The sequence below is a fragment of the Pyrgilauda ruficollis genome, unplaced genomic scaffold (assembly GCF_017590135.1).
Source record: "Pyrgilauda ruficollis isolate IOZ18807 unplaced genomic scaffold, ASM1759013v1 scaffold101, whole genome shotgun sequence".
Classification (NCBI taxonomy): domain Eukaryota; kingdom Metazoa; phylum Chordata; class Aves; order Passeriformes; family Passeridae; genus Pyrgilauda; species Pyrgilauda ruficollis.
In genome coordinates, this window is record NW_024508213.1 from 1,648,726 (window position 1) to 1,665,202 (window position 16,477).

At 41.0% G+C, this 16,477-nt stretch overlaps 2 protein-coding genes across 3 annotated transcripts in view; one reads left to right on the top strand and one right to left on the bottom strand.

The window, feature by feature from the left end:
• Positions 1-167: 167 nt before the first annotated feature.
• Positions 168-2,945, bottom strand: CUNH6orf120 (chromosome unknown C6orf120 homolog). 2 transcript variants are annotated; one of them, XM_041468995.1, is made up of 3 exons: positions 2,807-2,945; positions 2,467-2,555; positions 168-1,112 (listed from the first exon to the last, which is right to left on the bottom strand). In XM_041468995.1, exon 3 carries the CDS (start codon positions 1,068-1,070, stop codon positions 513-515), a length of 558 nt encoding a protein of 185 aa, XP_041324929.1. In that variant the 5' UTR covers positions 1,071-1,112; positions 2,467-2,555; positions 2,807-2,945; the 3' UTR covers positions 168-512. The 2 variants fall into 2 exon arrangements, with proteins under 2 accessions (XP_041324929.1, XP_041324938.1); XM_041469004.1 differs by lacking the exon at positions 2,467-2,555 and having other exon boundaries at positions 2,807-2,933.
• A 3,599-nt stretch (positions 2,946-6,544) lies between these two features.
• WDR27 (WD repeat domain 27) overlaps positions 6,545-16,477 on the top strand; it is a 57,583-nt gene continuing 47,650 nt past the window's right edge. Inside the window, exons 1-8 of the mRNA XM_041468763.1 lie at positions 6,545-7,244; positions 8,090-8,231; positions 10,485-10,609; positions 11,171-11,284; positions 12,020-12,071; positions 12,552-12,625; positions 13,492-13,606; positions 14,950-15,082. Of these exons, the coding sequence (XP_041324697.1) occupies positions 7,059-7,244; positions 8,090-8,231; positions 10,485-10,609; positions 11,171-11,284; positions 12,020-12,071; positions 12,552-12,625; positions 13,492-13,606; positions 14,950-15,082 (941 nt within the window). The 5' untranslated portion in view covers positions 6,545-7,058. The remainder of the gene's footprint in view (positions 7,245-8,089; positions 8,232-10,484; positions 10,610-11,170; positions 11,285-12,019; positions 12,072-12,551; positions 12,626-13,491; positions 13,607-14,949; positions 15,083-16,477) is intronic.

Genomic DNA, 16,477 nt, shown 5'->3' on the forward strand with positions numbered 1-16,477 from the left:
CTATTCCCTTAAGTGATTGATTGTTTTCTCCTTCCTTCACCCTAAGCTAGCTCCTCAACTTCATGAATACACTCAAACATGTTGCTGATTAGTTTTACTGGAGATGCTTGCTCAGAAAACAAGCAGGTTTTATTTTTAAATATGCTCTAAATTGACAGGGACTGAAGTGCAGTAGTTTATTCATTTTTCTTTATTAAAAAAAAAATAGAAAATACTGAATTGGAATTGATTTTCCTAAGCACCTATTTTAAGCGAATTTAACAAGATCCCAACTGTACATTCATTTTTAAGCCCTGATCTCTGAAGAGCACTGCAAATACTGTCCTGGTTGCTCGTTTTACATATTGGGGAGGATTTACAATAAAAAATTAAATATGGCTTTTTCTCCCCACTTCCTTTCCGGTTTTGGAAATGTAACCTGAATATCTTCAGGAAACATAGTGAGTATTACAGCAAGTCATTCATACCAATTTCACAGGATGAAGTGTGGCTTAAGTCCAGTGTGTATCAATTTAAAAAAGGATTTCAAGTATTAATTTCAAGATTCCAATAAGTATAGTCCAGAAAACAGACTCCTCATCCTGAGATTCATCTTCTGTAGACTGTGAGTATTTCTGGTTTGCCTCCATCTCCTCAGGGTTGTAAGAAGCCTCTCCAAACGGGTACTGTACAACTGTTCGATCATAGTACACCTTCATTTCAAACTCACTCTCCAGGTGAGAGGGGTGGCCATAAATCCCTATTCCCACGGGGCGGCGGAAGTGGGCAGGCACGTGGACGATGTCCTGGCCACAAGTCACAGACTGTAACTCGTACTCATCAAAGCTGGGGTGAAGTGTCACATCAGACACGTACAAGTCCGCATCACCTTTTAAACTCCGCATCTGAAGAACGATCTTTCCCTCATGATTTAGTCTCAAATAGCTGTAGTTTCCTGCTCCAATCTGACCTTGGACAACATGAAGAAGAATCCATTCTTCAGGTACATCCTCTTCCTCAAAGGCATTTACCACAAATAGTACTTGAGCTGTCACAAATACTGTGAGGATTCTTCTCCAGTGTGTTGCCATGGTCTTCAGTTGTATTTGGATTCTTCCTGTGTCTTGTGCTACCTTATGAATATAAAGTAAAATTCAGATTTTAGTATATTCCCTTCTTGGAAGTAATCTATTTTTTTTTTTTTAATTTGGTAATTCTTATAAATCCTCTCTAGTCCATACAAATTTAACTTCAATTGTGTTCATTAACTTGTATTTTTTTAATAGTCACAGAAACCAGTGCTAAGATTCAGAACTTTGTCAGAATGAAATGGCTTACATCTTTTGAAAGCTAAACAGAAATTAATCAAGCCAGTGTTCTTTCAACAGAACTGACATAGAGACTTTAGTTTCATTCTGCCTGCATGCATGCCAAACTTGACAGTCACCCAGAAGGATGAAACCCAATAATGATTTTAGCTTCACTTTAAAAAACCCAAAAAACAGTTAAGGAAAGGAAGGCTTTTGCATGCTTGAAGATGCTTAACTTTATATGAGGTAATTAGGGCAAAGTATTTGTTCTCCCATCCTCATCCTCTCAACTTCAAAAGACAGTAAAGGTGCAAATCTGGATGTGGACTTGAAGCAGTAGGCATTCCAGCTTGCACTGGGATGGAGTTATAAATAAAAACAAATCATCTAATGAGGTAATACTTTAATTCATGATCCTGATGTATGGCTTGTTTCTAGGACCAAATTTGGCACATTGTCCCTGAAAAAAATGTATTTACTTTCAAGAAGGTTTTGTTACAGTACAAACGCTCAGCTCTTTACAGCACTTGCATACAGAAGATAAGGCTGAAGTACCGGGACAAGGGGAAGATGGAAAGGACTGCTGCAAGATCAAGGCTCTTAAAAGCCTATTCCCTCCTTGCTGCATGCTCCCAGTCGGGCAGCCTGAGCATGCCTGCCACACTCCAGCCCTCTGAATAGCTGCGCTAAGTCTCTGTGTGCAAAGCCGCAACTTCCAAACTTTGCTGAAGGCTTCCAAAGCATACAGCTGACTGAATTTGACATGCAAATCACATGAGCCACAAGCCTAAACACCTTCATGTTTAAGAGGAAGATTCTCATCCCCTCATTCCTTCCAAAAGGACACTACAATTACCTGAAACCAAAAAGCTGCCTGTAACTCGTTTTGTACCCTGCTAGCATCAAAGCAAACTGCATTCCACTGAGATGTCACTTAAATGTTAAAAGTTCTACATCTGAATGGATCCTTGGGAGAAAAAAATAGAAAATAATGTCCAACTGTATCCGTAGTTTGACTTTTTCTGCCCCAGAGGCCTTTCTACTGCAAGGTCAAAATTCTGCAAAGACAGCATAAAAGAACGAGGTGCAGCATTTACTGAACCTGCCAGACTGACAGAACTCCCTCTACAACCACAGGAAAAAACAGTCTGTTGTCTCGACCGTAAGAGGGAGCTACCTGTCACTTGTCCATCGAAGTAGTGATGAAAAAGCCGAGCAGAGCCGCAGGAGGAGCTCCACATCTGACCAGAAAATAATTAAAGTTATCTAGGAAAGAACGAAAGTGTCAAGGCGCTGGCCCAGCGCTCTGGAAGAGAAGCGATTCCAAGAGACCTTGGACAGAGCTACGAACGAGGAACTCTGGCCGCCCCGGTTCGCCCCCGCCTCCCCGCTGACGGAACCCCCGCCGGGGGCGGCGGCGGCTCCGGGGAAAGCGGGCGGCTCCGCGCCGCTCCCGTCGGGTGGCCGCGTCGGGCCGATGTCGCCCCGCCGGCCGGGGCTCCGGGGGCTCGGCTCACCTCCGACCTGCCGCGGGGCTGGGGCTCCGGCTCCGGCAAGGCCGCTGCCACGGCGAGGAAGAGCAGCGGGGACTCGCGGACGTGCGGCAGCGCGGCCGGGGCACCGCGGGAAAGCCCCGCCCCGGGGCGGGGCCCGCAACAGCGCGGCGACCGAGAGGAGGCCGGCGCCAAGGAGCCGGCTCGCGGGGCGGAACGCCGCTACCCCTGCGCGCCCCGGGAGCCGCTCAGTGCGCCCGGCCGAGCCCGGGGGCGGGTGGAGGCGCCGCGCTGTCCCCGAACGCCGGCGGTACCGCCGGGCGCTCCCGCCCCGTCCCGGGCACGGCCGCCCTCCCGGTATCGCGAGAGCGCGGCGGGCGGGCTGAGGGTAGGGCTTGGGGAAGGCGGGGAGGCACCGAGGGCGGAACGGGGAGGGGTTGGCGGGCCGTGTGAAGCGCTTTTCACCACGGAAGCTTGGAATTAGAGTAGGCGTCTTTCAGCTGCGCTGACACTGGATGTAAGATGTTTGCTGGAGGATAGGTGTCCCTCCGTGGGTTAGTGACAGTTTTTTTGCCTGTTGACATAAATCTGATCTAAAATCACAGAACAGCAAAGCAGTATGACAGAAAAAACCCCCCCAGCACTGTTTTTGAATACCCATTGATTTCAGCAATTACCTTGACTTTGCTGAGCTGCTTAAAATCATAAGCAAGAGTGAAAGTTTGAAAGTGTGAAAAAAATCTACATGGAGTGCATTGTGTACTAATAGATTCAAGGCAGCCTGTGCATGTACCCCAAGGGCCTTGTGCTAACTGAGCTAATGTTCTATCTTCAAAGCCCTCTAATTTCACAAACCCATGTAACTTGTTCTCCTCATTCCTAGCTCAAACAAACTGGCTGCATAAGACCGCCAAATTCAGATTCTGATAAATTTTAGCTTTTTTGAAATCAGTTTTGTTCGTATAAAGACTTTTATTCTGCTTAAAACATTAAAATATAGTTGCTAGACCTCATTTTTAAAAGTTCTTATGATTGAGTATTGAGACACTACAAATACAGTGTTGGAACAAAAGCATGATATTATATGATATGATATATTATATGATATGATATCATGTGGAACTGTTATTTCCAGCAGTCTTTCATTTTCCACATAGATGTCAATCTATGGAGATGTTGGAATGACTCCAGAGAAGGGAAATGGAGCTGGTGAAGGGTCTGGAGCACATGTCCTGTAGGGAGCAGCTGAGGGATCTGGGGTTGTTTATCCTGGAGGAGGCTCAGGGAGACCTTATCACTCTCTACAACCATGTGGAAGGAGGCTGTAGCCAGGTTGAGGTTAGTCTTTTCTCCAAGGCCAGACAAGAGGTAGTGGCCTCAAGGTTTGCCATGTGAGCTATAGGTTGGACACTAGGAAAAATTCTTCACAGAAAGGGTGATTGGACAATATAGTTTATACTGTATAATGAAAGGCTGGATATGGCACTTATTGTCATGGTCTAGTTGACATGGTGGTGTTCAGTCATAGGTTGGACTCAGTAATTTCAGAAGTCTTTTCCAAACTAATTGGTTCTGTGATTCTGTGATTTGAAATAGGTGGGTACCCAAGGTGTGGGAATATGTGGAGCCAAGGTCTTTTAGCATTGTGTTGCATAGGAACAGGACATTGTCAGAGGTGTTTCATGGGGGTGTGGTGAGGTATAAAATTCTTCCTGCATATTTACAAGTTAATAATCATCAGTCAAGAAATCAGTCCAAAATTTCTGATACTTCTTTGGATTGCTACTAGTTGTTATGGATAGTAGATTGTTGAAAGTGTCGTAGGTACAAACATTGAAAGGTGAAAATAAAGTCAGGTGAAAATTGTAAAAAAGAGTACTTAACTGTCTAGAAGCAGTTACAGAGACACAGCATGTTTCAGAATAAGTTCTTTAAGATTCCCAGGGGTTGTTTTCATGTCAGAACAACACCCTTTTTGCTGTGTCAGCATTTATTTTTCTTTACCAGTGACTAAACTGCCATAACATATTCGTGACTGTATCGCCCATGAAAATTGTCACCAGCATATTAACAATAAAATTTCCTCTAATATTCCCAGCCATGAGTCGCAGTTCAGATAAACAGTGTCATGTGCAGTGGACTGAGTAGCCTCTCTGCAGGTGGTTCTCAATACAGTGGCCTTATCCAAATTCACATGCACACACTAAAGGGAAGTTGGACTGGTGCTTTCTCCAGGCAAAACTAACAAGCACAGGGAGACTACATTATCAGTGATAATATATATCCAATGCTTATATAAGGCAGAAATTCTTGTAGTGCTAATTACAGACAGACATGATTAAGACATCCCTATAGAAAGTATCTGTTTGAAAAGCAGTTGAGGTTGATATTGGCTGATTTGCACCAAAATGGTTTAAGTTGATGCAGATCAAAAACTTGGTCATAAAATCATAACTCGGGTTGAAAGGGACTTCTGGACTCCTCCTGTCCACCTTCCTGTTCATAACAGTTCTAATTAAATTAAGTTGCTCAGGGTCATGTCCATTTGACTCCTGGACAACACCAGATATAGAGATCCATGACCTCTCTTCAGAAACTTGTTCTGATATTCACCCACTGTCATGATATTTTAAAAAATTAAATACTGATTTCATATGACCCTAATTGGGTTTTCCCAGGATCCATTTTATCACTGAGTGCCTCTGAGAAAAGTCTCTCTGTCTTTCCTGTATCCTCCAATTATGTAGTTGTAGGCAACAATAAAGTCTCAGCTGTCTCTTCTCCAGGCTGAAGAGACCCAGCTCTCTCAGCCTCTCTGTGTACATCATTTTCTCCAGCTCCCTGACCATTTTTCTTGCTCTATACTAGAATTGCTCCAGTATGTCAGGATCTTTCTAGTACCAAAACCCCCAAAACTGGACACAGCACTGCACGTGTGGCCTTACAGGTGCCAAATAGAAGGGAAGGATCACTCTCACAACTTGCTGGCTACTCTCTATTACTAACACAGCCCAGGATGCAGTTGGCTGCCTCTGCTGCAAGGGCACCGTGGTAGCTCATATTCAGCTTGTCCAGCAGGATGTCTGGATCCTTTTCTGGGGAGCCCCTTCCCAGAGAGCCATCCTTCAGCATTTCATCTTGCATGGAGTTACTCTGTGCCACACATGGGATTCCACTTACTCTTGTTGGACTCCACTAAATTCTTGTCAGCCTGTTTCTGACTGCTTCCTCCAATTTGGCATCATCCACAAACTTGGGGAAAACAGGAGGTTTGTTTGTCTTGGTGCCTCACCACCTGCACTGTAAAAAATATGCTTCCTCTGACCAATCCAAATCAACCCCCTCTTAGTTTAATGTTTTCGCTCCTTATCCTGACACTAAGGGTCTTGGTAAGAAGTTTCTGTCTTTCTTATATGCTCACTTTATATATTCACATATAAAGTGCCCCTTGAGCCTTCTCTTTTCCAGGTTGAAAAAGTTCCACCTGAATATGAGGAAGAACTGTGTGGGTGACCATCCACTGGAACAGATTGCCCAGAGAGGTTGTGGAGTCTCTCTCAAGATATGGATGTGGAGATACTCAAAAATTGTCTGGATGCAATCCTGTGCCATGTGCTTTAGAATGACTCTGCTTGAGCAGGGAGGTTGACCCAGATGACGCACCAAGGTCTCTTCCAATCTGACCTATTCTGACTCTGTGATTCTGTGAAGAACCCCAAATCTCTCCCCTCGTCTTTACAGGAGAGATGTTCACATCTTCCTTAAGGTCCCACTCCAATAGGTCCCTGTCTGTGTCGTCCTGGGCTCCCCAGCTCTGGGCGCAGTGCTCCAGCTGGCGTCCCAAGAGTGGGGCACTCCTGGACATTCTGGCCATGCTGCTTTCTGTGCAGCCCAGGACATCGCTGCGGAGAGCCAGGAAGCAGCCCGGGCGGCTGTCGCCGGTCGCCAGGCCCGTTGCCCAGGTGAGGGGACAGCGGCTGACGCCGCGGGCCCGCCGCGCTCTGCGGGCGACCGAAGGCTGTCCCGTCCGGCCTCCCGTCAGCGGCGGCGCTGCCCTGGTTACGGGCCGGGCCGGGCCGGGCGCGGCGGACTCGGCGCCGGGGCCGGAGCCGGGGCCGGGGCCGAGGCCGAGGCCGGAGCTGGGGCTCTCCGCCTTCCAGCGGGAGGGAGCTCCGAGCGGGGCCGTGAGCCGTCGGCCCCCGCGGTCAGGACGCAGCCGGCGGGGGAAGGCGGCCCCGGTGGTCGGCTGCGCCGCGGGGCCGTTCGCTGCCGCAGGATGGAGGGCGCCGGGGCCGGCTTCGCCTCTGGAGGAAGCCAACGTGATCCTGACGTTGTCTGCGAAAAACACTTGTTTAAAGGCAAACTGCCAGAGCCGCTCTTTCAGCTGGCGTGCAGTCACCACCATTTCGCTTTCCCTGTGAGTCTCAATGGGTTGTGCATCTGGAACACAGCCACTGCTCAGGTAAAGCTAGAATAGAGCCCTTCATAGGCTGCTACTTTAAACTACTTTATAAATAAATGAGGGCAATGTAGAAGTGTCAGGTTTCACTTCAATTATGGAAGGGTACTAGCATTTTTTATGAACTTTTTTATTGTGATAAGAATAAAATAAGCTGTTGTGGTGGGTTGACCCTGGCTGGCACCTAAACCATTACCCAGTCTCCTGCTGACTCCTTCCCAGCAGGGTAGGTGAGAGCATAGTAGGGGAAAAAGTGAGACGTCATGGGTAGATTCAAAGGTAGTTTAATGAGTGAAGGGAAGAGAGAGGAAAAAGCTATACCAAGGTACCCCCTACAACCAGACTAATCCCACTACAGGTTTTGAGCAACAGCCATCTTAGAGTCAATGTCCCAGGCTCTCAACACCTTTTTGCATGGAATACCCCTGTTCTATTGCTGAACAAAGCATCACATGGTAGGGAATTGCCAGTTCAGCAAACTGAAATATTTGTTCCAGCTGTGTCCTCTCCCAGCCCCTTATGCATCTTCAACTTATTATTGGGATGGGGAAAATGAGAAAAAGTGAGCAAAAAGAGTAGTCCTCAATGCTGTGCAAACAGCATTTGGCAACAGCCAAAACATTGCTGTGTTATCATCACTGTTTTTGTCACAAAATCCAAAGCATTGTGCCACACGAGCAGCTATGAAAAAAGTTAATTGCATCCCAGCCAAACCAGTACAGCTACACTGTAGTTTAGGTGATTTTGAAGCTGTAAATAAAAATTAATTGTTCCATTTGTCATTTTTTATGATTCATAATCTTTGTTTGATGTTATTAATTTAACTCTTCTTTATCTACATTTGTCAGCCATTATATTTGTCAGGGCATCATTACTCAATTTCTGCATTGTCATTTGGAAATAAAATCAATCCACTTCTTGTCTGCTCTGCCTCTCATGAACGTGTGATAGTGTGGAATCTTGATGAATGTACGCAGAAAGTGCAAGAAGGTAGAGTATTGTTTTTATAATATATATGTGTCATCTGTATAAGCAAAGAAGTGATGCAAAGGCAGCCATTCACCACCAATCACTCAGACCAGTGTCCAGCCAGTTTCTGAGCAACAGCAACTGTGGAAGGCCACCCCAACACCTCCTTTTCTCCCACGGCTCCTTCTATAATGAGATTGTTTTATTTCTGAGAAGCACGCCCCAGTCACTCAGATGCACCAGCAGGAACAGCCATATTAATGCTGTGATTATCTCTTGTTCTTCTTCGGCAATGCCGAGTTGAACCAGGCCGGCATCACAGCCAGTCCTGTCTCTGTCACAGCCGCTGGCCCCGGGCGGCGGCGGCCCCACGGCGGTGCTGGGCTGGGTCGGGAGCTGGCCGAGGTGCTGTGCTTGGGGCAAACACAGAGAAGCGCAGCAGAGGTAGTGACTCTGTGCCACTGGGGAAAAAAATGGACAGAAGAAAAATTAATCATAGCAGTACTGCATAATTAAACATGCAATGCCAAAGTACTTCCTTTTCTGGAATACTTGTGGAACTAGTGTTTTGTATCCTGCTTTGCCTCTCCTTCTGTCTCTGGAACATTGCTTTTGTGTGTGTGTGTGTGAGAGAGAGAGAGAGAGAGAGAGAGGCCGAGCAATGCAAGTATCTGATTTGGGAGAAGAGTGCATGAGTGAAAGAGCATTGTGGGGACATAGCACACAGAGAATAGGAATTTTAGTGTCCTGACCACCATCTTGGTTTGGAGCCTCAACCAATGGCATTAGATTCTAGGGAGCAGTGCTAACCTCTCTGCAAGCTTAAATTCATTGGAAAGTAGAAGAATAATTAAAGAAAAAGGAAAAAAAAAAGAGCAAGATCCCCAGAGTTATGATTCACTGGATTCCCAGTGGCAGTCTGTCCCCTTTTGGTGACAGTATTTAAATTTGCATGGTACTGTCCCCACTATTAAAAGTTTCCTCCTTGTTACCTATGATTGGAGATTTGCCGATGACTTAATTTGAGAGAGTTCTATTGTACTCTGCTCCATTTTGAATTTGAAAATCTATGTAATATGAAAACTAATGTTGTAAAGAAAAGTTAACAATATCAGTGCTTTTTATAAATGAAGGTCAGTATTAAGTTTTCATACATGTAAGAGTAACATAGACAATCAATGGGTAATTCAGGAACTGGGAATAAAGTGGGACTATGAATTTGGAGGAAATAAAACTGGAAGATAGGAATAGAAAGTAGCAGAGAGATAAATAGTGTGTGTAGTTTTGATACAAATGCATTTGGCATCCAGACTGTCTGCTGCTTGATTTTTTCATTTTCTCTCCATCTACAGGCTCTTCAGCAGATGCTGTAGTAGAGACTTTGTCTCCACAGACTGTCCTCTGCACATTCTTGGCATGTTTTCTCATATTATTTCTTATAAACTGTGTCAAAGTAGTTAAGGAATTCTTTGTGTGACCTTGACTTGTTAATAAATTGTAAAAAGACTACACACCATCTAATATGAAAGCCTGAAAGGATGCCTGTAGTTGTGCTTATATTCTAGATAATTTGTTCCCTATGAAATCCTAAAATTTAATGACATATCCAAACTATCCTCACATCATTAAAGGCAGCATTGTAAAATAGGGATCAGCAGAAACCAATCTGCTTGAACCAGTGAGATGACCAGAATGAAATCATGAAGGCAGGATAGAAACATTACCTGTTCTCAGATCTAGTCTTATCTGACTGAAATATTTAATGGTGTACTTTCTCTTTCAGCCTTTTCCCACAGAAAAATTAAAAGCAGAGAGAGAAAATCCTCTTTACTTTTTGTCTGAGCGACTGGCATATTCTCCCAGAAGAAGTATTTTTCAAAGCTGTATTTTGCTGGGCTTCAGTTACAATTTCTTACCTCCAAAATGAATGTGGCACTAGTGGGTTCCATGGGCACATCACCCTGCTCCAAAAATCATTTCCTTTGCAATCTTCAATGGAAGCAAGAATGCATGATTTGATGGGAATTATTAATATCATAAGGAGTGACAGATTGTATTTAGGCAACAGGACCCATAGAGGAATTCTGGTGGTCCATAGTTCTATGCTTTTCTTTCTAATACCCTGCTGTATTTAAACTTTGTTTTTCTGTATATATTCCTGACAGAAACTGGGACAGCTCTGTGGTTAGTAACTGCTATGCAAAGTTTCTAAGAATCTCACTGCACCAGATTTTTATATTTCATTGAGTCTCATTAACAATACAATTGCTGCAGGATTTAGACCTCAAGGAATTGTTATAGGAACTCTTTTGGGAATGGTGCTTCATGTAAGATTTAGTCCAGATGATCAACAAGTGGCAGTATGTGCTGGAAATCATATCTACATGTTAAGTGCAAAGGTGAGATAGCATTGTTTGTAGCCATGGTACTGGTATTTCTTTTACTTATTCACTTTCAAATCATGATACAGAAATGTTAGTAAAATTAAGCAAAAATATTCATTTTGTGTCATAAAATAAATAGGAACTGACACCTGATAATGCATCCTATATCAGATAAAATACTATGTTTAAGGAGTTGAAATGAAACAGTATCTCAATAACTTAAAAGTTCTCAATCTCAATTATTGAGATAACTTTTAAATTATTGAGATAAGTTATCTCAATAACTTAAAAGTTAAGTAACTTAAAAGTAGAAAATATTCTTAGGTCATCTGAAAAACTGTTCCTGTATCATTCAGTCTGAAGAAGCAAAAGTAATGTGCAGTGACTTTGCCAGCAGGATGGTGTACAGGACTTCCTGTCAATCAGAAGATTTTTTCAATAAGAAAAATCTTTCTGAATTATACATCAAAAACAAATCTGACAATGCTTAGCAAGAGTTATTAATTATTAAAACACATAATTGTCAATTTTATGTTGAAGTCCATTCTTTTTTATTTTTGACTTGATTAATCACAGAATGAAGCTAAACTAGCTGAATTGGATGGACATCTGTCTCCAGTGACTGCTGCTGAGTTTTGCACATGGGAGAAAAATATGCTCATATCAGTGTCAGAAGACAGAACCTTTAAGGCAAGGAATTTGTAGAGATGAACTTAAAAAAGAACAATTTAGTGAATATGTGAAGTATTCTTATTTTCCCCTTTAAATATGCTCTGAAGATTAAGTAAAAAATATCTTTGACTTTATGGAGATAAGGACATTTTTCTTCGAATTGCTTGGGAAATTATAACAAAAATTAATTACTCTTTTTTAAAAGAACAATGCAGGTTTTGTATATTCAGAACTTTCCACACTGAAGTATTAATTTCAGTGATTACTATTATCTGGCAAATAGAAATAAAATATTTTGATCAGCTTGGCTGTAACTGAAGTGTTTCAGGTGTGCTGAGCTGAAGGAAACAATTCCCTTTGAGTCTGCTGATATACATTTGAATTTTCCTTTTTGGGATTATTGGACTGGGTTACTGTATGCAATGCACCCCTCTCCTCTTTTCTCTTCTTTTTTGTGTATGTTTTTTCATAAATTTAGCTAAAATCACTGAGAGATCAAATTAAGAAAAATTGATACTTTCTGAATCCGTATCATGTGAGTTTGCCTTTTTCACTAGGGATGATTATCAGTTGGACAAAACTCTTCATAAATGGAAACAGGTGCTGAAAAAGAAATTCTTTCCTAAGAACATCACTTTCAATGCTTGCATTTTTCTGTTTTCACCATATGGTGGCTGTGAAAATTGTGTTTTCCATAGATATCTAAGTAGATACCTATATTTATATATTTTTAATATTTTTTTTTATTGCAAGGTGTGGGACTATTCTACCAGCCAGTTAATATATCAGTCAGGAATAATAACAGGTAATTTTTCTATTTTTAAATGTATTTTTGCATAGCAAAAATCTTCTATCTCTAAATAATAATCTATGATTATTCTAGAAGTTTGGGGTTGATTTAGTGAAAATAATTCTTATAGACAAGGTAACAGTAAACATCCTATCCTTCAAAGCCAACAGTAAATAATTTTTCCTCTAAAGTCTGCTTCCCAGTGGATAGTTTCATAAACAAGTCTGCAAACCATGCCACAGCAGCTTGGGTGACAGGGTGCAGGAAACCACTGCCATGGCAGTTAGGTGACGGGCAGTTCAGAGACCTGCAAACAGAAAGCCCTCAGCAGCACAAAGGCTGAGGCACACAGAGCTCTATGCAACCATGAGAACTGCAGTAAGGGCTATTTTCACCTGACTTTATAAATAAGAAGATTCGATTTTAAATCAGGTATTTTAATTAAATATCTGACTTGTGTCTACTCTAGAAATGCTTTTATCTTTCTTTCTTGAGCAGCATTTCCTTTGCTAAGTCTGCTAATTGATGAAGAAAACAAACAGATTATCACTGGATGTGCGGAGGGACAGGTAAGAAGTGTTCATTAAAATCAGTCTCTATGTCAAGAGTCAACTATTCTGGCTATAAAAAAGGTTCACAAGCTGCCTAAGTTTTTTGAATTGTTAAAAGAGTTATTTTAGTAAGCATAATTCAGTGCTTTTAGTGTAAACCATAAATGGTAAATAAGACCTCTATTACAACACATAAACTTTTTTCTGAAAACCAGGAAAACTTTTAAGAGCACAATCAGTGATTATTTAAGAAGAGCACACTGAGACGCTATAAATATATCTGTTTTAAAAGAAAAAAGGTGAAAAATAGGATTCTCCTATTTCAGCCAAAAAAAAGAAATGCATGACAATTAAGTGGAAGAGGCTATGATTTCAGCATGTGAGAATTCTAATAAAAATGTGGTAAATGTGAATACCCATTTCACCACTTCTTTAATGGTACGAATATATTTGCATGATAATTTCCAGATGTTTTTGTTCAATGTTACTGTTCAGTAATTCTGAAGAAAATTAAAGCTTTAACTGTAGTGGTGTCTAAACTGAGAAAGGTATAAATGAAATTCATGCATATGATCCAGTGAGCAATTACATGCATGTTACATGTGATTTTTAATTGTGAGAAATAGTCTATAGGGAGCTTTTTTAAAAACATATAAACATGTGGGAATTAGATGTACAGCTCAAACTGATCATTGCTGCTTTGATTATCTTTAACAATCTTAGGGATACATGTGATTGGAATTCTTTTGCAAAATGAGGTGCTATATACAAAAGCTCACTAATTACATCTACTGTTTTAAATATTGGATCTTTAGTTTGTATTCATGTAAGCTTTATCTTTAGTGTCAAAAGGTTATTGCAATAGCATTTTCTTTTTCTTGCAGCTTTGGATCTTCAGTTTAATCAGTGATCATAATTACCGTTGTGTAGCACATATCGACTTAAAGAAAGAGCAAGAGAAATTCTGTAATAAAGTGTGGAAATCTGGCAAAGAGATAGGTAGCACAATGCTCCTAGAATGCTGTTTATGGTATAGTCTAGTTGTTACTGGCTACTGAGTGTGTGCTTTTTTTACCATGGTAATTTATTGTAAGTGGTAAACTTATGAGTCTTAGACTGTGGCATGGAATTCTTACTGGAGCTGTTATGTGGTTGGGTATTGGTGTATCTGGAAGGAATTATGCATGTATGTATGTATGTAATAAATTCTTGGCCAGTGCATTTGTTCATGAAACATTGCATTATGTGCACTATTAAGTATTTGTTTTGATTGAATTCATTGTCCAGGGCCTCAGTGAGAACAGAACCAGTTATCTAAAAATTAATCCCTTGTCAAAACCGAGTACTCTTTCTCAGTTACCTTTGAAGTTCCTATGATTCTCTCTTATTTTTTTTTTTCTTTTTCATATATTTTTTTAGTCTATACCAGTACCCTCATAACATTGTAATATTGTATTTCTCTGGCTGCGATATTTCTAGTGGTATAACATGGAGTACATATAAGTCTTTATAGGCTGCCCTGGTAACCCCAGCAGGGTGATTCCCTGGTATCAGGCTGGTTTGATTGTTCCCTTGTTGTCCCTCAGGATGGCCATGAGTAGGTGACAGTCTTGGTACAATAGGAGGTCACCTGCTCACTGGTGAGGTGCAGACCCCTGTCCCCTCAGCACTGCTGTGGCTTTCCTAGGGAAAGGGAAATCTGGTTTTCCTTGCTTGCTCTTTTTCTGGATCAATGACTGTTGTATTCTTACCTGCCTAGCGGTCCAGCTTCCATAATCCTGAAGTCCTAACCTACGAAGAAAGACTGCTACATTTCTTGTTATTATTTGAAATCTATAGATCTGACTTTCACATTTGAAAGAGAGTGATGTAACGTCTGTGCCTAATGCTGAATTTGATGCTAGTAGTTCATGAGTATGAATTACACATGCAGAATGGATTGGAGACTCCTTGGGAACAGGGAACTGAGGTGGATTTTCATCTTGCTTTTGGATTATGTTGTAACTTTAGTCTCAAGACAATTTTCAGGCTAAGTGGAAAGGTACTCAGCATATTTAAGAATTGTTGGAATATGACTTCCAGTGTCACTTCTTGAGATGAAAACATCTAAAATCTGCAAACTCATTTTCAGTTCATAAGTAGGATCTTTGGATTTTGTCTCTAGGTATGTGAAAAAACCTCACATAATAACGAGGAAAACTGGGACTTAGGAAATATCCATCTTTTGAAATACAAGTGTCTTGAGTGTGGTCTTAGTTTTTCATGACTACTACAAATTTTCTTTGAATCCTGTTTCCCTTATTTTGTAGTATTTTGATAGCTGGTATTGTTGACTTTCTTAGGTGAAGGGCAAAATAATTCCAAGCTTTGCAAAACAGACAGCATGAGACCAGAAGGATCAGTGGAAACATCATTGCCTATCCTCTTAATTGAGCATTGTGACTTTTTTGTATGTTTCCATAATGAAGAAAACATGTAAGTCCTTTAAAATATCACCTAGTATTTGAGTCAAATTCGTTTATTGGAGTTTCTGTTGGTTCTTGGATTATTTTTACTACAAATTTGTATTTTTTAAAAAATGCAATAGGAAAATCAAATAATGTTTTTAGTGATCTGCAAGTTTTAGTGGCCTGCTTTTAGGAAGATAACGTACATAAGCTGATACGAAGTTAAAACTGGGTTTTATTCTGAAAAATAATTCTATAAAAATGTAATTGAGAATATCCATTGTAACATCTATTCATACCAGCTGATCAGGAAAGATGAGTTAAAAAGTAATTAATAAATCAAATTTATTTTGAGTTTGCTTTCCTAAAGAAATATCTGATGCAGCCACTGTGTGACTGTGTCAGTTTGTCTTCCAAGTTTAAATACTTTTTGAACTACATAATCTGCTCCAGTCAAACTTCTGTCAGAGGGACAGATGTTTCAGAATATGATGCTTTTACTCATTCCCATGGAATTGGTTAGCGAGGTAGAATTAATCCTTACATTGCATTTCTTTCCTGAAGAGAAGTTTAACCATATTATCAGGCACCTGGAGATCTGTTCAGGACACTCCCACAAGAACTGTCTCAAATAACAACCTGTTTGTGTTGTAATTTATGATTGTCACTTGTATAAATTTCTCAGTCACACCATGTTTTAGAAAACTCTTGTCCTAACCTTTGCTCTGTCGTGGGTTATTCAGATGAAACTGATTAATCTCTGGTTAGATATATAAATAACTTTTGATTATAAATGAAGAAAAATATCCTGCAGTCCTGGACAATTTTGGTTGTCTTTATGTTAATTTAAGTAATTATTCATGGTTATTTTCATAATGCCTGCATATTTAGAAGTACCACCATTTAGAGGAAGGAAGTGGTGACTTTTAAGATGCACATCTCAGCCATATTTTAATGCAGTGACAGCACTTGAAGGTCAGATAATGAATTATTACAGTCTGTCTTATTGCTTGTATAATATCACTCTCAAAGCATCAAAGCTTTGCCTTCATCACACCTGTAAGTTTGATTTGAACAGTAGCAGATCTTTAAAAATAACAAGTTTTCTGGCAATAAAGAATCCACCATGTTCGTAGTGAAATTATTCCAGGAACTGACTGTCATGGATTGACTCTGGCACAGTGCTAGTGCCTTTATGAAAGGTGCATTCTCCAAAATGGTTGCTGTGAGATGTGACCCGGGAACAGAACAAAGCAGGCTCTAACTTGGGAATGGAGGGAAAAGACAACACTTTATTAATCTACACAGACACAAAAGGGAAGGAAAAAAAAACTACACACACACAACAGTCTACAATAGAACACTTTCAAAACACTCTTCCTCCTCCCCCCAGTCCTCTAACATTCAAATCCCCTCTAACACA